Source organism: Ambystoma mexicanum, chromosome 7q (genome assembly GCF_040938575.1).
Source record: "Ambystoma mexicanum isolate Mex_15411 chromosome 7q, UKY_AmexF1_1, whole genome shotgun sequence".
Lineage (NCBI taxonomy): Eukaryota > Metazoa > Chordata > Amphibia > Caudata > Ambystomatidae > Ambystoma > Ambystoma mexicanum.
Window position 1 is genome coordinate 853,532,910 of NC_090941.1, and position 23,843 is coordinate 853,556,752.

General features: G+C 44.3%; 1 protein-coding gene across 2 annotated transcripts in view; it reads left to right on the forward strand.

Annotated features, from left to right (window-relative positions):
- Nucleotides 1–23,843, forward strand: part of SLC36A4 (solute carrier family 36 member 4) — a 1,175,100-nt gene that overhangs the window by 241,197 nt on the left and 910,060 nt on the right. Inside the window, exon 4 of one of the 2 annotated variants that reach the window (XM_069639305.1) lies at nucleotides 22,317–22,405. The exons of the other annotated variant lie outside the window; for it this stretch is intronic. Coding sequence (XP_069495406.1) covers nucleotides 22,317–22,405 — 89 coding nt within the window. The remainder of the gene's footprint in view (nucleotides 1–22,316; nucleotides 22,406–23,843) is intronic. 2 annotated transcript variants of the gene reach the window in all.

The window sequence follows — 23,843 nt, forward strand, 5'->3', positions numbered from 1 at the left end:
TGTTACAGTTAAGGTTCAGTAAGTTGTGGTAGCTAGCCTTTGTTCTAATTATTTCGAAGGAGGTTATGCGCTGGTAGACCTTTTCAGAGACAAAGATGTAATCGAGGGTGGCTGATGAGCTATCGCGTTCCCAAGTAGCTATCAGCATTTGGTCGCTCATAACTTTGGCTGTGATGTGGAAGTTCCTGGAGGTCATTAATGCTAGCCATAGTTTTCCCCTTGACTCCGCCAGAGTGTAGGGAGAAGCTTTTGTCTTTGGCACGGTTTGGGCTACACAGTTTGCATTTAAGTCCCCACATATAAAAATGTTTGGGGTTTGATGTTTAATTCTGATTTCGTCAATGATATTGGCGGCTTCATCGCAGAAGTTTTCTGGTGTTGTTTTTTGAGGGTTCCAATAGGCATTGATGATAGCGAGGGGCTCTCGAGAAGGTTTTCTTTCCACTGCGATTTCGTCCGTGCATGTGGCAAGGACAGCCAAGAATCCATAGGTTGCTTCTATTTTCTATGTGGGTAGCTGTTAATAGGCCAGATGACGGACGACCCAGTGGGCCTTTGTAGGCCGGAGAGATCTCTATGCTGTAACCATCCAGTGCCGGTTTGTCCAACAGCCAGGTTTCCTGGAGGCAGAGGATGTCGTGTACTCCCAGGTTGTAGCTGTCAAGTTCAGTTAGGTGCATATGGCCTCTGGTGTTCCATGAGGCAATGGAGCGAAGTGATTTTTCCTGTGCTTCTCGTTTTGGACGCATCGGGGGGGGGGTCGGTGGACTGGCACCCCCTGTTTGCTGCTATCTTTTGATACCCAGTGTTAGGGCATCCCGTATCCATGACCAGCTGCCCTTTTTTGGCACAACGTCTGAGGTAGTAGTGGGCAGGTCTAATGTTTTTTTTCTGCTTTCAACAGCGTGTTCCGGGGAGGACCGATGATCTTGATATCGAACTCTCGAAGGGTGTCGGGGAGTTTGGTGTCTCCCTTTGTCGTTGTGGTTTCTATGCTCTCTTCTTGTTAGGGTTCTCCCATTTCTGGAAGGACCATATTTCGATTTATCTGGTGTGTTTGTTCGTTCCCAGGCTGATCTGGTGTAATTTTGGATGGTTTCTCTCGACTGAGATGAAGTTTTCCTCCTTCTCGAAGATCCATATAAGTCCTCCGTTCGTGATTTGAATCTATATTTTTTGATGTCTGAGGACTTACGGTTTTCTTTGTGGTTGCTAGTTGTGTTCTGAATTGGGATCTCGTTGAGTATAAAGCCCAACTGTTCTAACTCTTTGTAGACGCCCTGAGGAATTTCACAAAGTGCCGAGCTCCTGATATGAAGATACGCTTTTGCTTGCTTGGACCTGTGGTACGGCTCGATTAAGGTGAAGTCATTTGAATTTAAGGCCTGTAGCGTGGGTACTTGTTTTAAAATCTTAAGCACTGTTCTTCTATTTAGAATCATGTAACATTCCTCCGTGATTTTTTGTTCTATTTTGAATAGGCGGGTAGCTCTTGTTGTAGGAACTTTTGGTTTTAAGAGAGTCTCTTTCTGGTTTGCTCGCGACGATTTTCATTGCCTAGAGTCGATCTGCTCGGGAGAAGTTGCCAGGCGACCTGGTATCTCTTTCAGATGTGGTTGAATAGTTCCCGAGAGCTGCGATGTCGTCGTTCTATCCTTGTTCTCAGTTTTATGATTTAAGGATATTTCCTTGGTTTTAACGTTCTTCGAACTGGGAGGGACCTTTGGTGCTTCAATTTTGGAATTGGTAGCATTTTCAACTTGTTGTTCTGAGCTTTCGATTGTGTCCCAGTGCTGTGTTAGGTCAATCATGGAGCTTCGAATCAGGAAGTCCTCCGTGGTCCTGGGAGAGGGGGTATCGTGTGGCTCTGCGTTGTCGTTATTTTCGCTCTGGTATCTAAAATCTTGGTTTTCATCCGTCGTTTTTTGTTGTTTTCTTTTTTTAGTAGTTTTCCTTGAAGCCAGCACTAGATCAAGCGCTGACATTGTTTCCGAGTTGGAAGAATCTTCTTGGGCGCCGGTAGCGAGTTTCAGCACAGGATGGTTTCTCGTGGCGGCCACCGATTTTGGAGAAATGTCACTTGGTGGCATAAGTTTAAGGCATAAGGTGTTTTGGTCGGTGGGCGAGAATGTTTTTCAGTTGTTTTTAAGAACACCGGAGACAATTCTATAGGTGGAGATGGTGGTGTTGACTGGGTTTCTTTGTCAGCCATAGTTGGTTTGGCTAGAGTAATAGATTTTAAGGAGTTTAGTTGTTCGTCGAGTGAAGCAAATTTCTGGTCCCAAGTGTCTCTGTCTGTCTTGTTCCTTTGTTCCAGGGCTGTAATGAAGCCTTCGACGAAAATCAGCTTGGTATGCATCATTGCTGTAATTGTGATGTGATCTTTTAAGGAGTCACTGATGTTCTCATAGAGTTTCCCAAAGGGTGCTAATGCTATTGTTATAGCCGACATAATAGTTGTTAGGTCGGGTTTTTTTGAAAATGATTCCTTGCCGCTTGGTGTAGATATTTCACTTAACCTCCTATTTTTAGGTGGTGATCGATCTCTTGTTGTACATGGCGATGGTGGTGCTGTAAATACAGAGCTTTCGTCTGTCTGGATAGATCTGTTCAAGTTTTTTGGTTGGAGTGAAGATTGGGATGATTCCAGTTGACTCTTCGATGGGTGGCCGGGAACGCTATACTGTCTAGAGAGTGATGGCAGTGCCGACTTTGTTTTGGTAGGTGAGTTTTCTTTTGGTGTGCTCTCAGTGGCTTGTGGTTGTGCGCGGCCGTTTATTTCTTGTTCTGTGGGTGAAATGGGTTTATTGATGATCTCAGCTTGTATTTGCGTTTCTGTTTGTTTTGAGTTTGTTTTAGACAACCCTGGTGTGGTGATTTTAACTGGGGACTGATTTTCCATAGTCTCACCAGGCGGGTTTGCCGTGGGCGGATTTTGGTCGTCCGTAGGGGGTGAGGCGCTTTTGGGGTTAGCGCTTCTTTCCGGTGTAGATTTGCCATAAGTTGGTAGCCGGGGGGTCTTTTTTGCGTTTTCAGTCACTTTCCTTACTTTGGGCACTGGGGGTAGGTCTTGGATTGCCTCCAGAATTTCCACGTCCGATAGTTCTTGGTCCTGGTCCAGCTTTCTTTTACATTGTTTTTTGAAAAAGTCTTTAAGAGCGACTATTAGAAGCGGATGCGGGAGGAGTTTTTTTGTTGCACCTTTTTTTTTGTATTTTGACGTTTGAGAGTTGTGTAAACAAGACCTAGATTCCTTCAACAATTTTTGGCGCAAAGGTTTAAGGGCTTTATCAAGAGGAGTCGGTTTTTTTGACTTTTGGTTTTTCTGTGTTTGGGTATTGTGTAATATAGAAAGCTCTAATACTGTAGAGTCAAATAGGTCTTTTCCCGCATATTGTTGTTTAGAATAGGGTGCAAAAGGATTGTTTGTGGTAACAGAGGAATGATCCATGGGGGATTGCAGACTTGGAACGTTTGTTTCAGTGTTTCCTGCGCGGTCTAGCTCAAAGATTTGAGACTTCCCTTTTGGTAGGTTGGAGTGCGTTATTTCGTTTGCGGTCTGCCGACCGTCGTTGTTCTGTTGTGGTGAGTCCGTGGTAGGGCTCATTGCTGCGTGGATTTCTTCCAGTACCAACGTGATCGCTGGGGTCACGTTTGTTGTATCCACGGCAGACTCGCCTTTGCGGTTATCCGGAGAGCTTGCTTTTTTGTCCTCTGCTACTTGTAGCTGGTGTGAGGGGTTGGGTTTGGTCCCGTCAGGGGGGGGATCCTCCTTCCCCTGCGAAGCCCGCCCACCACACCCCTCAGCTAGTTCATGGGTTGGAACCAATCCTCTGACCTGCGAGAGTCCACCTGCCAAAGGAATGTCTCCTCGGGCCTCAGCTGGTTCGGACAGCACAGGGGGAGGTGCCGGCCGTCCTCCGACAGTCACGGCCGCTGCTCCTCTCGCCGACCCGGGGGTACGGCGGTGAGGCTATATGGAAATCGCAGAGCAGGGGGAGGAGCAGAGGATCACAGCCGCAGTATGCCGTCCCGGCGAACAAGGCGCAGAAGCACCCATGGGGAGAGGCATTCCTCCAGCTCATCGATCCGCGGCACAGGTGAGACGGGCAAGTTGGGAGGCATAGTCCGGTCCTTGGTTAGCGATGGCGGTGCGAATGCAGATTTGTTGGTAGCTTGGAAATTAAAGTGGTTTGAGGAGATCCTAGTCTCCGCATGCTCCGCATGTAGATTTGTCAGGGACAGAAAAGGTGAGCGCCGAGAGATGTCAAACGGGTTTTCAAAATCAAACCGCGTTTTTGACGATTTGCTTGCAGAATTGGTTGCGGTAAAGGGTGTGTTTACACTAGTCTTTTTCTCCTTTACTTTTTTGGTTGGAGGCTTCTGTAGATGAACTTCTGGAGCCTTGTAGTGACTTCTAAGCCTTTGCACTTCCAAGGCTGATTCCGACGGTGATGGTGATTCCGACGGGGTTTGGGGAAGGGTAGGCACCCCAATCGAGGCTCCGATGGCGGGCTTCATCTGGGAGCAGCCGCGGACTGCTGCAGACTGCTCAAACCTCAGCTCAAAGCTCCGCTCACCGCTCCGCGGTGTCTGCTGAGTATAAGTGGATCCTCCCACAAACTAGATGGTAGAAAGACTGCCGCAGACTGCTCAAACCTCAGCTCAAAGCTCCGCTCACCGCTCCGCGGTGTCTGCTGAGTATAAGTGGGTCCTCCCACAAAGGAGATGGTAGAAAGACTGCTGCAGACTGCTTAAACCTCAGCTCCGCGGTGTCTGCTGAGTATAAGTGGGTCCTCCCACAAACGAGATGGTAGAAAGACTGCCGCAGACTGCTCAAAGCTCCGCTCTTAAATTTTTCAAGGTGCCTCTTTGCCTTTCCACTGCCCCCACTGATTGTGGGTAATAAGAGCAATGCAGCTTTTGCTCAATATTCAGTACATTACAAAGCTCCTGTACTCGTTTCCCCATGAAATGTGTTCCTTGGTCACTGGTAATACTCACTGACACCTTGAAGCAAGGCAGAATCATTTTTAAACGCATCTACCAGACCTTGAGCACTGATATGCTTCTATTCATCTAATAAGCATGTCATTTATGACAAGCACATATTCTAAGCCCACCACCTTTGGCAGGTGAATGAAATGGTGTTGTAATTGAGCAGTGGGAGCCCATCGGACTGGGAGTGCTCCTGCTTCATGTTACACTCTTGTCAATTGTATGTTGTGGGAAGCTTAAACATTGGCAGTATAAATGCTTTACCATTCATGAAAAATCTGGGACATACCATTCTTTCTGTGGCTGGGTTACTGTGCCGCTCCTGGATAACATGTGCTAGACCGTAGAACAGATGCAAAATAATTAAAACATGCTCTGTGAACCACTGAAGGACATTCACACAATCACCAGAGTTTAACACTGTATGTAAAGAGAACACCAGATGTATGTATTTACTTCACCTGCATTCACTTTGACACTTTTACTTCTCCATATCTTTACTTCTCCTGCCTTTGACTTCTCCTAGCATTCAGTTTGTCATTATAGGGGGAGGCCCATTTCCCCCTTCTCCCCTTACACCTCTCCTGACCCCAATACTAACCACATCAATTGCCACCTTGACAATGTGAATATGCAGACAAAGTAAATGTATGGCTAAGTAAATGTCTGGTGAAGACCACGCTCTAGATAAGATTTTGAAGCAGGAGTATTTTACTCCCTATTTTTGAAAGTCGGGTGTAAAATGATTTAGGGAGTAAAACATGAGTCCCGTTCCCAATGAGAGTATTTTGGAAAGGATTAAACATATGTTCAATTGTAAAACAGAAAAGTTTTTGTGAGAAATGCTTCTTTGCAGCAAGTTATTAATGCATATTAAAAGATACATTTGACTTCTTCCATTATTATAGCCGTTTCTTCCTGTGGTACTACATGAACTACCATCATGGAACTGTTGATATGAAAGCAGGGGCACAAGCTCCTATGCGTCCATTTCCCGTTTTTTATTGGGAGTATTTGTGCTCCCTGTTTTTATTTTTTGGGAATAGTTACCTATTTTTAGGGAGTAAAATTGGCCGATACACCCCTTATCTGTAGGGCTGGGTGAAGTGAATGTAGGAAAAGTAAGTGTAGACAAAGAATTCTAGGTGAAGTAAAAGGAGATACTGAGAATGCCCCCCGCTCCATGCATTATGCTCCATGCCTCGAGCACATTCTTCTATTTCTGAACCATAGACTATGTTTTGGTAACATCCCCTGAACAAAAGCAGCCACCATGGCGTCGTGTGCTGTCGCAGCAGGTTTATTTATACCAGATTGAAGCATAAAAAGCTTCAATCTATCAAGATAATCTGCAGACGACTCCTCCTTTCTTTCACTTACAATTATTGCCTTTGCAATATTTTCTTGGTCAGACATTTGAAATTTTCTTTATCAAAGCATCTTTAGCCGGCACTAATTCATTACCAGTTCTCATGTCCTGAGGGGGCAACAAGCCTCTTAAGTCTACCGTTGGCACAATGCAGATGGCATTATCACCCCCATGAGCCGATTAATGTCAGCCCAAGAGGGGTTATAACACTGAATCACTGTCCTCAACTTCTCAGTAAACCTTTCTCGCTCTTCCCCGGCATTTGGTTACTATTTAAACAAATCCCTCAATTACCCAGGTGTCCATGGGACATGTACCTTTACCAATCTAACAGCACCCACTCCTGCCCACTGTCAGTCAGGCTTGCTATTAGGCATTTGCTACACCATAAATCGCACCTGTGTGGGTATGGTATGAACTTTGTGGTTGAGGCAAACGTCGCTTGCCCAGCTTGGACTTGACCGGGGGGCTGACACTGTGCATCCAAAGGTTGTACTTGCTGGGAGCTTTGGGGAGCACTTACATGTGTGCTGCTGGCACAAGTGCAGCATTGGGATTGTGAGTTTTAAGTTTGAGTTGTCTAGCAACTCAATGTCTTGACCCTTCCAAAAACCAATTCAAAAGTCTTTCTACTGGGAATTGATGCTGCCCCCTTTGTTATGGAGCAACATTTTTCCAAACGCCAACAGGTTCGAGGTCTTTATTTGGTGTACATAATGTATGCAGCTTCACCCCTATCTTTGACACTTGGTGATATCGGTCCAAAATGGTTCACCTCTTTTACATGTTTTAAAGCACCTATAATTCTCAGGTTTTACCTTGTAATATCCAATTTAGAAAATCACTTCTATTCTGTCATTGTAGGACAGAATCAAATTTAACATGATTCAATTTACTCTAACGGATAGCCACCCCAGCAACTTTTTTCCTCTGTCTCCATCCTCGGATCCCTTCTACCCATTTCCCTATCTATCTAATATGCCAAATCGTATTATTTATAGGTTGTCTTTTCCTTCCCCTTGTGATGAATCCTGCAGAGTCATCACTAAACACCAGCATAAGATCTCCCACATGGCCAGTTGAAGGGAGCCGCTACCTGATTCTAACCCTGGGGGTGGTATCATGCGCAAGGATAACATGGGAGGAGAAGGCTATCTGGGTGAAGTGGTGACTACTTTGGGAAGGACACAATTCCCTGAGTATCTGATGGCCTGCTGTCATTGTACAAGTCCCTCTCATGAGGAAATCCATCTTCTGTGAAAGGTTAGACAAAATAAGTTGCACACATTGGTAGCTCCTAAATCTAATGTGATATCCTCTAATAGTCAGGATTCTGTCTTGTTTCTCAGTCTTAGCCATAATGTTAAGTCACGCATCAATTCTAGAACCTTTCCTAATTCTGATAACATCTAGTTCAGTAGTCCCATAGAAATGAATGGATATAAAAAGCTCAAACCCATTTTGGACTTCAATATTCATAATGCCTGTGATACTGGGACGAGAAAGAAGAACCAGGAGTCAATGAGGATCAGAAATGCCATGAAAAGAATATGCAGTCTAGTTGAATGGATGCATAAAATTGAAGATGAAACAGCTTTGGGAAGAAGGAGGTGGAAGCAAAAGGAGCAGGAGAGACTGCTCTGCGGGGCTGCAGCTTGGGACTGAAGCATGTTCGGGGCTGCAGGTGTGCGGAAGAGTGAGGAAATGGCAGAGACAGTGTCTATTGGGAATAATCAGAGGGAGGGGGAGGCAAGCACAGATAAATGAATGACTAACTAACACCCCTTATTGGCAAAATACAACAAGACAAAAAGGGCACAATTTACCATTTATGAGAAGTGTAATTAACATGTAACCCATATTGCCAACACCTAAATGGCTGTCTAGAAGAGGCAGAAATGGGAACAATTCTCCATTTATGGGATGTCATCTTGGGAAAAAACTGTAACCATATTGCTACTAAAGAAACCAACTTCAGTGGTAGAATTTTTCTTCCTGGCAGGAGAGTGAACCAGGTAAGGGACCTTTTAGTGTTAGTCCTGGCAGGAGAGAAATAGTTGATTGAAAGAAATATGGTTGTGGTAAAAAGTTGTTGAAGAAAAGACATGGAGAATGATGTTCTTTTGACAAACTGTTGCATCACCAAGGTTGGTGGGTGTGCTATCCTGACAAACGCATTCCATTGGAAGAATCATTGTAGTCTGCTAAGATTTACTTTGAAGTCTAGGAAAGACATTGTGTGTAGAAAACAAATGCCTTGGTTGATGAACTGGAATTTTGTGAAAGAAACATTTGCCTTTTCAATAAGGATATTGTATAAGAGAACTATTGCTTTTGATTTTAAGCAAGTGTTTGTAGAGAAGACGTTTGCCTTATCAAGTGGAAAGACTCAACGGATGGCAAAGTCATTTTGTGTTGAACGGAACAGATTTTTGTTGAATGAGAACTTGTTTAAGGTTACTCCTTTATTGATCCAGAGAAATGGAAGGGAGTCCAACCCTGGCCACAAGGAGTACTTTCAAAAACATCTAATTTTGAACATTTGTATTGTTTTGTTGAACTGAAGTTAGTCAACTATTTCTAGTACATTTGTGTTGTTTGTATTTGTATTAGTGTTTGTATTAGTGTAAGGGTCAGAAACTATTGGACATTAGGTCATCTTTCTTTCGTTTTAGTTTGCTAGGTAGGGATACTCTTGTTGGTATAGGGAAAGATAGTTGTTTATCTAACCCTTTTATTTGCATAGTGGCAAATGGGGATAAAACAATATCTTTGTGTCCGTCTCGCATTTCGGTCTCATCCCGCCCATACTTGATTCTAAAGTTTCCTTACTAATTTTCTTTCACTCAGTTTATCCTACACTCCGGTATCTACCTGTGCTGCTCCTTGAAATAGAGCACACTTTCGTGCTGCCCAAGAAGAAACTCTAACTTTCACATGCACCGCCTTCGAAAACCCCTTGTACAGGTTACAATTGGGCTATTACCTATCTTTTGTGTGCATTCAGGGGTTCATGGGAAAGCAGTCCGCAACTCCCATTACTGTCTCACCTGGGAATGGCGAATCCGAGCAGTGGCCATACTAAATTGTAGAAACCCAAATTCATCACCAAATAATGGATCAAGCAAACTCAGGCAGCAAAGCAGAGGTAGGATTTATTTCCATACAACTGGGTATAAATGAACATGTAAACTGGCATAGTACCCATCCCAAAAAGGTGATCCCAAACACAAAAACCTAGTTTATTTTGATGTTTGACTATGAGACTTATACAGAACAGGAAGTATGCTACTTTTAGTTGGTTACATTAAAAATGTACTTCCTAACGGAGCATCCTCCAACCTTGGAGGTTAAAGCTTTACAGCACTATTCGAGACCTGTAGAGTCCTGCTCGGCCTTCCCAAGTGATACGACCAAACGCCTGTAGCATATCTTTCCTTTTGGACATAGTAATTCATCAGGCATCCAACACCCATGTTCTGGTTCTCTGGCAGCTTAACATGACTTCACTAATATATGTAGAGCGTGACACTGTGTACCTGTGCCTCGGACAGAGGCTAATGACATGTACACAAATTCTTGTAGGCCTTCAAATGTGCGCAATTCATTTGGATCTCTTACAATGCCACCTCCCCAAACATGGCTGCAGTCACTGCGTTAACCTTCTAGCTATGGCAGCGGTTTCGCTCTGTCCATGGCTCATGTTTGTGCGTAGCGCATCAGAAATAATATGCTGTTGGCTTCGACAGTTTGTGTGCATGGCTTGGAGTTGGTCCTGAGCCAAATTACGGTGGGGTCCCCATTACAATTGCATCTAGAAAATCTGGGGCCAGTGAGAATTAATCTATCATAGAGAAAGAGTCATTGGCCTGTTGTGCTTCCAAATACTTCAGGATATACTTGGGATGGGTGGCAGGGGGGGGAGAAAGAGGGTTGTGGGGGAGAGGGCAGGAGGATATAGCTTATGCAATACATAATCACAAACCCCTACACCAGCTATTGTATTTTATAATGATGTATGTAAATATGTCCTATGTAAAGTGCTTTAGGATAAAGCGCTATCTATAAAACAAATAACAATAATAATGTATTTATTTGTTATTTATATAGCGCCTTTATCCAAGGAGATGCATAAACATTACACAGTACAAATATAATGAAGTCTGACAAATAAGACATAAAGGGAGAAGAACTCATGTTGCAACCAAAACGTAATAAGAAAACGTGGTGAGGAAAGGCAGAATCTAAAAGGTGAGTTTTAAGACTTCTTAAATGGATCAAGATTAGAGTGAGTTGTTTAATATTTTCATACAGGATGGGAGTGTATGTCCATCTATGCAAGAGACCATGATCACTCTGATACCAAAGCCAGAAAGAAACCACAAAGAATGTGGGAATTATTGGCCTGTTTCACTACTTAATGTCGATGTTTGAAAAAATGTTAGAGAATAGGCTGGATAAATGTATTGGGAGTCTAATTCATGCATCTCAGGTTGGATTTATGAGGGGTAGGTTAGGGTATGAAAATATAAGGACCATTATTGATATTATGGGCCTTCGTAAAACAGAAACTCAGGATACTGTGTTGATATTCATCGATGCAGAGAATCCAGAGGCACGGGAACTGCTCTCCTTAACACCCGTGAAGACCTGCTCTCAAATTTTGACTCCAACTCTCCTGCTGTCCTCATTCCCCTTGATTGACCTCACCTCTGCATTTGACACAGTGAAACACAACACCCTGATCAACCGTCTCTGTGATACCCTGGGCATCACTGATCAGGCCCGGGCATGGCGTACCTCCTTTCTCTCGGACTGTCCATCTCAGGTGCAACTAGAGCCCTTTCTCTCCGCTATCACTCTCTCTACTTGCGGGGTCCCTCAGGGATCTAACTTATCTACCTGGTTTGTCAACATCTTCATGGCCGCCTTGGCACATTTGATCTCCTCCTTCACTATCAACTTTCAGTGCTAAACTGATGACACTCAGCTTTCCTTCAAGCTACCCTCAGCTGCTTCTTTCTCCTTGCTCATTCACAACTGCCTGTCCGCAATTCAGTCCTGGTGTGCAGCGAGCAACCTCTGCCGTAATGCCAGTAAAACAGAGATTGTTCTCATTTGGACACCTGCTCCTGTTTTCCCACCCTCACTCTGGCCGGCCTCCCTTGACCCTGCACGCATGCCCACCAGTGAGGCAAAAAACCTGGGGGTCATCTTCAATTCCACTCTGTCCTTCTCCTCACGCATCTCAGATATAGTCAAAAAATCCCACTACCAGCTGCACCTCCTCCGAGGTATCCTATCTTTTCTCACTTTCCCCCAGAGACTCATTGTCTCCAGAGCCCTAGTTCTCTCTAGATGTGACTACTGTAACAGTCTCTATCTCAATCACCCTACTTCTACACTCAGACCTTTACAACTCCTCCAGAACCACAAGACTTATCTGTGGCCTGAAGCCCAGGGACCCCATCTCTCCGGCACTGAAATCCCTCGACTGGCTCCCTTTGGCTGCAAGGATCAAGTACAAGACCCTCTTCATAGTTCACAAGGCTTTCTGGGGCTAGGGCCCGCACTCCTTACAACTGTAACGCTCACCTGATTCTCGCAGAGGCGCCGGTCTTGACTGGGCGACTACCGTATCTTCAAAGGTGATGTGTAGCACCCGGTTGGCTCTTTGGGCTGGACCTCTGTGCACTGTATGCCTGACGTGTAGAGTAAGATGTCTGCAGATAGAAAATATGGGGTTAATGAACTGGGGTTATTGGGGTGTCCCTATCTCTTTCCTCTTCTCCTCTCCTGTAGACCCCCAAAGGTTAACGCTCTCACCTTAGGTAAGTGAATGCCGAGCTCTCCATCTGCCTCGGGGCAGGGTGCTGTAGCCAGTTTCTTCACTGGATAGGTAGCGCAGGCCTCTTGACTTCAGAGGACTGCTGTCCGTCGTTTACTGCACGAACGGTAAGTTTCGAGTCATTCAAATGTCTTTTTAAAGTCTTTAGTAATGATGTCTCTTGTTTTGCAGGGTTCCGGCGATGGCGGATGACGGGCTGAAGTGAGTTGAAGATGGAGCCCGTGTGATGAATAGAAGCGCCTGGAAGCACGTGAGTAAGCGCTTGTTGCCTGCTTCACGATGCGCTCTAACTGTCTTTTTATTTTGCAGGTACGAGTTCGGAGCGGCTGCAGGGTGCCGGAATACCCACTGGATTAGATGCGGAAAGGAGTAATGGCACGTGAGTATTAAAGTTCCCCAATGTCTTTAAACGCACCTTGTTTTGTCTTTCAGATGCGGATGCAGCGCCGAAGGCCTCCGGAGCGTGCGAAGAGTTGGTAAGCTTTTGTCTTTCAGATGGCGGAATGCAGTATGAAGACCTCCGGAGAGCACGAAGAGTAGGTAAGCCTTTGCCTTTCAGATGCCGGAATGCTAACCTGTTCTTTCTTGTCTTTATAGGTATTGCTGAAGACTGGATTCAGGATGGTAAGCCTTTTTCCTTAGGCCCAGGACTGGATGCAGAAGACACGATGAGCGTCCTGCTGCAGAGGGTGCAGAATAACGCAAAGCAAGATTCATCCACCGGGTGTGGTTTAAATAGCCTCCTGTAGTGCTTAGGTGTCTCCTTCCACAGCCACGCCTAAGTAAGAAAAGAGTTCCTGGTAAGAAAAGAGTTCCTGCCTTCCAGAAGAGTTCCAGTGTTCTAAATCTAGGGAGTGGCTCCAGCCCCACCCAACAGGAAAAGTAGTTCCAAACAGAAGAGGATCAGAGGCTCAACTGGCAGGCAAGTAAGCAGCATGGTCTGCTGCAGGTAAGTCCACCCAAGCATTATGAGCCCGGCGCTTCCAGCGCTGGGACTGGGCATATTTATGAGCCTGGTGCCACTGGCGCCAGGACTGGGTCCAAAAGGTCCCAATTGGGACTGGTTGGCACTCGGAACCTGGGTTATGGATCTGCTTCCAAGCGAGTTGGGAAAACCCTGACCTTTTGGAAGCAGAGATCATGACAACAACACACTCTGCCCAAATACACTCCTTCTAGAGCACTTCGCTCATCCTCCTCCAACTCTCTGAGAGTGAGCCTTTTCGCCAAACAGAGAAGACTTGCGAGGGGAGATCCTTCTCCTCTGCAGGGCCACCCTCCGGAACGGTCTCCTTGCCTCCCTCCCTCTGTCTTGAGTGGGATCTCCTCAAATTCCAGAAACTCCTCAAGATCTTCCTCTTTTCTTCTCCCTTCTCTCTACCTCTCCCCTGCTAATCTCCACCTGCTCTCCAAACTTGACTCCAATACTCCCTGTGTCCTCATCTTATTTGAACCCTCTTCTGCTTTGACATTGTCAACCATGCCATCCTGCTCAACCGTCTCCATGATAACCTGGGTATCACTGATCAGATCCTGGCTTGGTTGACCTCTTTCCTCTCCGATCGACCTGCGCAGGTCCAACTAGGGTCCTTACTCTCCTCTATCTCTATCTCTACCTGTGGTGTTCCCCAGGGGTCTAGCCTCTCTCCCTGGCTGTTCAACCAATACCTGACACTTCTTGCCCGCTACATTGCCGTTCTCTGCCCCAACTTTCAGTGCTATGCGGACGACACCAAGCTAATTTTCAGGCTCCCTTCCGCCACCTCTTCTCCTTCTCTCATCTCTGACTGTCCGCTGTCTATGAGTAATGTGCCGCCAATGATCTCTGCCATAATGCCAGTAAGACTGAGACTCTCCTCATCGGCACACCTACTCCCTCCTTTCCTGTCACTCTCTGGCCGGCCTCTCTTGGCCCTCTTCCTTCTCCTGCCTGTGAGGCTAAAAACCTCGGGGTCATCTTCGACTCCATTCTCTCCTTCTCTCCTCCCATCTCTGATGTCTCTAAGAGGTCACACTACCAGTTGCACCTCCTCAGAGGTATTCTTCCTTTCCTCTCCTTCCCCCAGAAGCTCACTGTCTCCGAAGCTCTGGTTCTCTCTAAGCTGGACTACTGCAACAGCCTATTTCTAAATCTATCTGCTTCTACTCTCCGCCCTCTGTAATTCATCCAGAACAGGACTCCAAGACTTGTCCTTGGCCTCAAACCCATGGATCGTATCTCTCCAGGACTGAAATCTCTGCACTGGCTCCCAGTGGCGGCAAGGAAATAATTAAAAACCCTCTGCATTGTTCACAAATCCTTTTGGGGCCTGGGGCCTCAATACCTTCAACTCTCTCACCCTAAATATCTTCCTTCTTGAGCTCTTCGTTCATCCGCCTCCAACTCCCTCCGGGTCAGTCGCTTCTCCAAGCAACGAGTTGGTGGTAGATATCTTTCTTGGGCTGGGGCCTCCATCTGGAACAACCTCCCTGCCTCCCTGAAACTTGAGGAGAACCGTCTCTGGTTCAGGAAGTACCTCAAGTCCTCCCTCTTTGCCTCTGCTTTCTCTCCTCCTCTCGCCTGCTGAACTCCTGACTGAAACTGCACTGGTCACTTGGCTATCCTCTGATCTCGGGCCCAGGTACCCTCCCCCGCCAGCTGCACACCTGCACTGCCTCCCGGTTAACCCCTGCACTTGGGGACTGTTTCTGTATGCCTACAGTCCCCTCCAGCTCTTGACACTTGATGTCTGCACTTACCCCTGCACTTGCCATAAACTGGCTGCACTTTTTACCTATTGTTTTTATTTTTTAAATGTATTTACTGTTGATCCTATGTATTGCACTGCCCCCTCCCCTATCCCCACCGCACCTTCCCTTTCTCGCCTCGCCTGCACTTGCACGACCTCAATGTCACCTGGCCTAGTAAGATCGTTGTCTTTGTCTTCCCTCTGTCCCCCCTCCCTTGCCTCATCGTGCCTTGAAACACTTGTTTATAGGTGCGTAATTTTTTTTTTTTAATTGAAATAGCTTAAATTAATCAACTTAACAATTTCATTTATATAAAAGTAGTCAAAAAAATAACTCGATCAATCAATACAATTTCTGGTTATTCATCATAAAACACATATGTATCACGTTAATCTATATGCAATAAAAATAACATGGTTAATTAGGTTCTTCGAGTTTTCGAGCAAGCAAAAAATTGGCAGTAGCAATTTGCAGCATGAGGTGAGTTGCACCCGTAATACAAGACCAGCACGATTGTTCATTCATATTGCCAAGGTAAATATGGTATTTCTTAAAGTGCGTTGTTCTTTGTTTAATAACTACTGGGCAGCTCACAATTAGATGTTCTGTGTTTTCTAACGTGTCCACATCCTCACAGAAACGACAACTACTTTGGTCTTTATTTAGCAATTTTCGTTTAAAGGCTAATCCTCTGGTGAGCCATAGACCAAACCGAAAGCTCGATATAGCATGTCTGTACTCAACACTAGGGGCCTTTTCCAGATATCTTTCCATGATATTAATAGCTCTGCCATTTTATACTGCAAACATGCCTGGTGATTATCAATCCAGTTCATATGATACAGTTTGGTCTTTGCCCCATCAAGGTTTTTCTATTAGCAGCCCAATCGAAATATCAGCATGCACAAATATCTTATAGCATTTTAACAACCGGCATTGAACAAATCTATGCTTGCTTGTGAGTAGATAATCTGACAAGGTTTTCAGCATCACAGGCAATGCAGTAGATATTAAACATTTGCGAACAAACTACATAGTTTCCAATGATAAATTGCATTGAGCCATATCAGACCCATCTCATATCTAATCCATGATATGGGTATACATTGTGGAAGTTGGAGTATTTGTTGCTAATATTTATGTTCCCATTTATCAAGAGTCTGAAATGGAATTGGCATGGTGGGAATTACTTTGGCTTTCCAATGCAGCAGGGCTGGAGATATTGAAAATTTACCATATTTATATAATATGATTTTCGTCTGCGATGTGGCTGTGGTCAGTTTCCGCTCAATGCACATCATTTGGTCCTTAGCTTTAAGGGCGCCTTCAGACGATAGGCCCAAATAGGTATACCTCGGAACTATGTCAAGTTGGATCTTATTAATACTCCAAAGTTGCCTCTTATTGCCCATTTTTGATGGATGATACATAACTATCTGCGTTTTAGATGTATTAATATGTAGTTCATTAAGGTTGATGTACTGTTCAAATGCAGTTAGAAGCTTTTGTAGGCCAATTGGAGTTCTTGCTATCAATACCAAGTCATCGGCATACATCAAAGCTTTGATGGCTATGCCCTTCAATTTTGGAGAGTCTGAGGGTACTGTGACAAATATATGCTTCACATCATGTATAAAATAGTGGAATACAGCTGATGCTAAAAGACCACGTTGTTTTAGGCCATGTGATGTCGGTATGGAGGTTGATAGTTATCCACTTAGATTTAGACGAATACGGATGGATGTATTGGAATGAAAGCTATAAATGATGTCACATAAAGATGGCGGGCACAAATCTCGCTTGAGTTTAGATATCAGTATGGTTCTAGACACGGCATGCAAATCTACAAACGCGAAGAAAAGTGACTGCTTTACTTGTTGGCATTGTGACTTTAGTGCATTTAAACATAGTAGATTAATGCCAGTGCCCATCCCAGCTACAAAGCCTGATTGTTGTGTGTCTTCCAAGTTCTGAGAAAGAGTCCATATATTGAAGTCTCTTAGCACACATTTTGCAAAAGTCTTTCCCGGAATATCAAGAAGGGCTATTGGTCTATAATTCGTTGGCATGGAATAGTCGCCCTTCTTGAATATATAAGTTTTCCACGATATAGGGAGAGATTTGTTTTTCAGGATTTGTTGGTAGATTGTATGTAAGATTGTTGCCCAGAGCTCGGGATCAGCCTTTAACATGATATAGGTGCGTTATAAATGCCATATCATATCTACCTGCTACCACCTCCTTCTGCTCAGCTAGCGGACTGGTCGCCTGGCTCACCTCAGAACCTTACAGGCCCCAGGCACCCTCACCAGTCCTTGCACTTGCCTCCAGTCCCCAGCACTACTTGTAGCACTATGCACTTCTCTAAGAGATAACCCTCTGCACTTAACTCAGCCCGCCTGACCAGATGCAATCCCCTTTGCCCATCACTCGCACTTCCAGTCTGGCACTTCACAATCTGAATGCACCTTAACCAGTAAGTCTGTTGTTCGTCTGTTCCTTTGTCTCCCCTGCCCCATGCCCCTGCATTGTGCCCCTGAAACACTTGTGTTAGGGGCACATTAGAAAGGCACAATTACCTGCTCATATCCCCGCCTTTCGTAACTGCTGATCATGCAATTGCATTATTGTCAGTTGCTATGCTTGTACCACCCTCTAATCCCCTTCCTCCCTGCTACCCCCAAATCCCTGGTAACACACTTGAATTAGCAGAAATTTCATCAGGCCAGTACATTTATTATTGCATATCTTTCTGAAATGTCCAAAGCCTTATGAATGATTCATCCAATGTTCTGGAATTTTTGAAATTTAATGAGAAGGATGGGTTTTGGCATTAATTTTCTTAAGACGTTTGGTTGTCTCCACGATGCAGCAAGGGATAACATTTGGGTGAATAATGAATTATCGGACATGTTTGCTCTTGCACGGGGTACGAGGCAGGGTGGCCCTCTGTCACCCTTTTTGTTCAATATTGCATTAGTACCTTTGGCGGCTCACATTGGGGTGAACAAAAAATAAGAGGACTAAAGTTTGGGGGAGTTGAGGTCATGGTTCTCTCCTACACAGTTTACATGGTGGTTATCGTTTCTAACCCAGAAGAAGGAAGTGCAATTTTGAAGAATGCTTTTCAGAAGTAGGCAACATTTCGAGCCACAAAGTTAACTACGACAAAACAGAGGTTTTCCCACTTTCAGCAGCCTTTAGGAGAGCGGATTTTGCAGACTGAACTGTAAGTGGTCAGATTTACATGTGAAGTATTTAGGGATCTACTTGATCAGGGATCTGAAGAGAATTGTAGAATTCAACCTAAATAGATTAGCAGAGACTTTGAAGAAGGACATAAGAAACTGAGAACGTTTGAATTTGGGAATCTGGACTAAAGTCAATGCAATAAAGATGACTCTGTTACCAAAAGTGCTTTATATTATAAAGTCCATACCATTGAGGTTCACAAAAAAGATGTTGAAAATGATTGATTGGATCTTTCAAAATTTTCTGTGGGTGAAAAGAAAAAAAGAAAAATCCTCAGGTTCATTCCATTGCGTAGTGTACAGGTTTGGTTACCCTGATTTGGATAAATATTACAGAGGTGTCATGCTGAAGAAAGCTTCACATTATAGATCACCTGAGAATCTCTAGGAGCCTATTTGGTTATCAATTGAAAGGGTAACCGTTAAACATTATAAATTGAACAATATTTACTCAATGGTAAAGATACCGAATGTGGTTGAGAAGTTGCCAACGACTAATCGGACTACATAAATACTTAATTGGCGGCTATCTAACTTTGAAGGTAATGTCTGTATTACTTATAATGCCTCTCTCTGGCATAAGCCTGGTCTTCAAATTGCTAATAGGACATTGTATTGGTGTAGTTAGGTTTCATGGGGAATACTTGAGATAGGGGATGTGCTGCGGGATGGACGAATGGTACCTTTTGAGGAACTGCAACGGTTATATGGTCCGAGCAGTAGAGGGAGTTAGATTCAATGGACTTGAGGCGCCTTTCTTACAGAGACTAGGCACGTTATCTATGCCAATACAGGATGAACGTGCAGGATGTACTGCATTTGATTCGTCACTACTTATGGTATCCACATATGTTAAGCTAATGCCCGTGTATCCTCTCATTGATGTTTGATGGAAAACATTGAAGGGGATGTGGGAAGAGGACCTGGGTTGTGAAATTTTGTTTAAGGAATGGGGGCAGATAGGACGAGTAGGTTTTAGGAGTAAGTTAGATCTGAGTTTGAGACGTACACAAGAGTTTTGGGACGTCTGTACTGGACTCCGGTGCATATGCATGGTTTGGGCTTGATTGAAAATGCTGTTTGCTGGGGTTGTGATAATGAGAGGGGTACTCTTATGCATATGCTGTGGGATTGTTCTAGGGTGAAGGAAATTTGGGGAGGGGTGTATTGGACAGAATGGATACAGTATTATCAATGACCTTTCATAGGATGCCTTTACAAGTCTTTGTACTAGCCAATAGAGGATGGTTTAAGATTGCCAGGCTGTATAGTCAATGGATTGACAAAGTGCTAGTAGTGGCTGTAAAACAAATATTAAAATTGTGGAAAACAAGGAAGAAAACGCGAGTGGAGAGTTGGGTGAGTGATGTGCAAGTGTTATCTGACTTTGAGAAGGTCTTGTTTCAAAAAACGAAATAAAGAGGATGATTACTTTAAACTCTGGTCACCTTTTAACAGCCTCTGTGGTGGGTAGGTATTTAATCATATGTGTGTGACATAGGTTAGTGGAGGAATTCTGGTTAGGGGCATGGTATGTGTACATTTCTTTTTTTTTCCTGTGGGTATTATGCCCATGGACAATGTATGTTAGTGGAAATTGTGCCATATTACAGTTATTATAGTACAAGCCTGTATCATAGGGTTCTTGAGTTGAGTTAGTGTATTCATTGATTGTTCAGAAAGGAATTTTAACTCTTTTATTACATGAATGCTTGTATTAGTTACTTGTTGGTTATTTTGTCAAATTAATAAAGTGTTGGAAAAAAAAAGATTAGAGTATGTATGAGTGTCCAGAGGAAGAGAATTCTACATATTAAGAAAAAGTAATTGAAAAGAACGAAAGCGAGAAGAAGGACCGAGAGGGCTGATGAACAGGAAAAAGAAATTTAGATGCTGTGGGTGGCAACTCGTTTCATTGTGATTTGGTTGGAAAGCAGTCAAGAATACAATTTCAGTGGGTCGTACATTCCCAGGAAGAAGAGCCCTACATCTGTCTGCCTGTCACTGTCTCCAGATAGACGCAGTACAGGGTGAGGAGGGGGTGGCGAGTTTGAATGACATTGTGTGTGCCATAAAGGACAAAGCTGTGTGGTTAGAGTAGTTGTGCAAAGATAAGGAACTTGACGAAATCATGGGGATTAAAACCCAGAGAATATCTGCCTTCATCAATGTAAAGGAGGAGTTGTGCAAGAGTGAGTATGGATTATCCTGGGGGGGCTTTTGGTTCCTCCCCAGGGTTTATGCTGGACATTAGCAGACCTGGCACATCGTGAACATTTGGTCCACAGCATAACCATGGGTTGGTGGAGGTGTTTGTAAGGAAATGAGTTGCTTGCGCGGAAGGTGGTACGATTTCTAATACCCATGTCCAAAAGCCTGGCACTGCAAAATCCTCTGGGTATTCTGGGTCACTGGACAAGCAAGGTTTTGCCACAGCACCAAATGCTGTGTCCACCTAAGGAATGGCTCTTGGCTTAATTCCTGATGACTTGGCGGCTTTTCCCCCTAACTAGATATTTGAGGAGGTGCAGTGTCCAACGTAATCTTCCTCTTCTAGATATTGTTTCTTTCACTGATCTGCATGTCAAACCCTACAGGCTCCTTGAATACATTTTAATGTTTTTTTAAACTTTGTGAGCATGTTTACTCTGTCACAAAGTGTTGAGTGTGATGCACTCATGACTGTACTCAGCAGGATTTCAGTCTTTTGTTCTCACAGTGCACAGAACAAAAAACAAGAGTCCTTGAGCTGGCCAAAACCAAGACCTTCACCAACTCATCCCAGGGTGGTTGCTGCTCCTTGGTGACCTACTTAGATGTCGACTTTCCCAAGCCCCATACCCAGGGCTCCCTAACATGGGTATTCACAAAGTCAGAGTTTCAGGTCAACTCCTTGGGGCGCCGTTTGATGCACCACTACAATACCACCAATAACTTCAAGTAGTCCTCAAGCTTCAGGAGAGCTTGGATTTGGAGTCAGGAGTTTCCACTCCTACTCCATACACCCCAGACACAGTCTCCTGCTTCCAGATAGTACCCTGGGTCTCCTTCCTTCAAGGCTCCTTAAGTCCCTGCCTTGAGCTCCATGTACCTTCCTGCGGTGTCCGGACATTTCATCGAAAAAAAATCGTCGACAGGACATTTGGTCGACGTAATTTCATCGAAAACCAAATGGTCGATTTTTTTTATTTATATATATATTTTTTAGGTTGTAGTTTATGGAAAAAAAGGGTTTTTTGGAAAAAAAAGGGGGTTGGGGGACCCCCCCCCCCCAAAAAAAAGAAAGGGGTAAAAATAAAAATTCGACCATTTGGTTTTCGACCAAATTGGTTCGACCATTTGTCCAGTCGACATATTTTTTCCGATCAAATGTCTGGTAACCCCTTCCTGCTCTTGCTGTCTCCTCCACCTGTTACCTACTCCTCTAACTCTGCCACCTCCTCCTAATATCTCCTCAAAACTCCCTCAGCCACCTTTGAATGTTAACTTCTCATCCAGAATCCCACCACGTGTTCCTGACACCACAATTTCGTTCAAGCCTTCATCTCCTTCCCCTGGTTCTTTCTCCCCCTCTCATCTCCAGCAGCTGTTCAAACGGTGGTTGAAGGACATTGGCTGGGATATTCGTTTTTTTATTGCACAGATGGAGATTGTTAAAAGGTGAGACATGCTGGTCCGCTGGCTGTCAGTTGTTGATGTTAATGTTCTGAATGTCTTAACCTTGTTCTTAGTATCAGGTCACTATTGGAAATGGCTTTCTGGTGGTCCAAGCAGATTTCATTGATTTGTCTGTTTTCTTGTGTTGCTGGTGGTGGAGCAGCAGTTTTGGAGGATTCTGATTCTTTGCTCTTTTTGATGAGTTTTAAGAGGTTAATATTAATCTTTTATTGGACCTTTTGTTCTCTCTGATACATAGAGTGGAGCACTAGGATTGGTCGCACTGTATGGTGGAGTATACGTGGATAGCAATGAATGGCTGGTGGTAGACCTGGCTGTCATGGGTTGGATACAACAGATTCATGTTAATTACAATTTGCGTTTTATTTATTCTGTGTATACTATTTTAGTACATGCACACATTGAGGTTTTTAAATCCCGTTTTATGTTATTTCTCTTACAGCTTGGACCAATAAGTCTTGTTCTCATAGGAATTGTTTCCATTCACTGCATGCATATCCTAGTGCGTTGCAGTCATCATCTTTCTGTAAGGTAATTATTAAGTATGCTTTCTGTCAAATTACTGTTTACCCTGTTTAACGGTTCATTAAACATCAATGTTTTGCCTTGCCTGTGATGGGAGGATTTCAAATGACCTTTGTGCAAAGAGAACTTTACTATTGGTTTTTCGTGCATCTTAGCTTTTTTAAGCCTTGTATCACTGTAGGTACTCTGGGAGTATACCAGGATTGTCATACATTTAATGTACTGGCATACTGTGAACTGGGAAAAAACTAGGATTGCCAAACTGGGGATATACTTGGGTAAAATGAACTGGGAATATGCTACGATGTTCATTCAACTTGGCATACTGTACTGCGATCGTGCAAACTGGAATTGTCAACCTTAAACTATGCAGCCATTTCCAATCTGTGAATATACTGGTATTGGCAACACTGGAAATGCACTGTGATGCCACAAACTGTATTTGTGTAACAGTATAATAACATTCCACAAACTGGATTGTTAAACGGTAGATATACTAAGATTCTACAGACTGGGATTATGCAAATGTGGACATGCTGTGGGTGTTAAATTGAGAATATAGGTGGGTTGTTCTAAAAGTGGTGCCATGGAAACCTGAGCGGGATGCACAAACGTCTGTAGTCTAGAAGTGTGTTTAGCATTTTATTCAAACGGGGCCCAAAGAAGCATCCACAGTGCCACATGAAAACCAACCCTTGGTTTAAGCAAACACCAAGTCTCTCAAACTCTCATCCCATAGTGTCTTGTGTTCCTTGGCAAACTATCTAGATGTGAGCTTTCCTGGGTCCCGTACCCATGGCTAGTTTACAAGAGTTTTCACCAAGTCCGGTCATCTCCTTGGGAACCTAGGTCCATATATCTGTGGTGCATCTGTCAACCTCAGCTAGTGCTCTAAAAGGACCGACTGTTGAAGCAAGGAGTGTTCACCTTATCTCTCGAGCCCACAGGCTTCCTCTGCACTTTTCCGGGTAGCACCCTGAATTCTCTTGACCTAATAGTCTCCCCACTTTTCCGCTCTCCCTGCCTGGGTCTTGTGCCTCCTTCGGCCTCTTCTCACTGCCATGTGCCAGCCCGGCTTCCTCATTCTTTTCTACTCTTGTTATGGATGTTTCTTCCTTTAGCTGTTAACACTTCCACTTTATCCTTTATCCACCTACAGATGTTATTTCTTCCTCAGAACTCCAAGCCTCTTATCATTCTGCTCCCACGGCCTCCTCTAACACTTTACCATCTCTCCCTAATATTACCCCCTCCTTATAACTCTCAGGATCTCCTCCAGCTCTTCACCTTTTCCTCTGGCTTCTTCTCCTCCCCAATAGTCTGCATTCCACCAGAGTCCTTGAAATGTGCTTCAAAGTCCTCTAGTATTCAGCCACAACCTGCATCAACATCCCACCCTGCAAGACTGAGCTTGCTGGCGAATATAGGGTTATCCCTTCTTTGT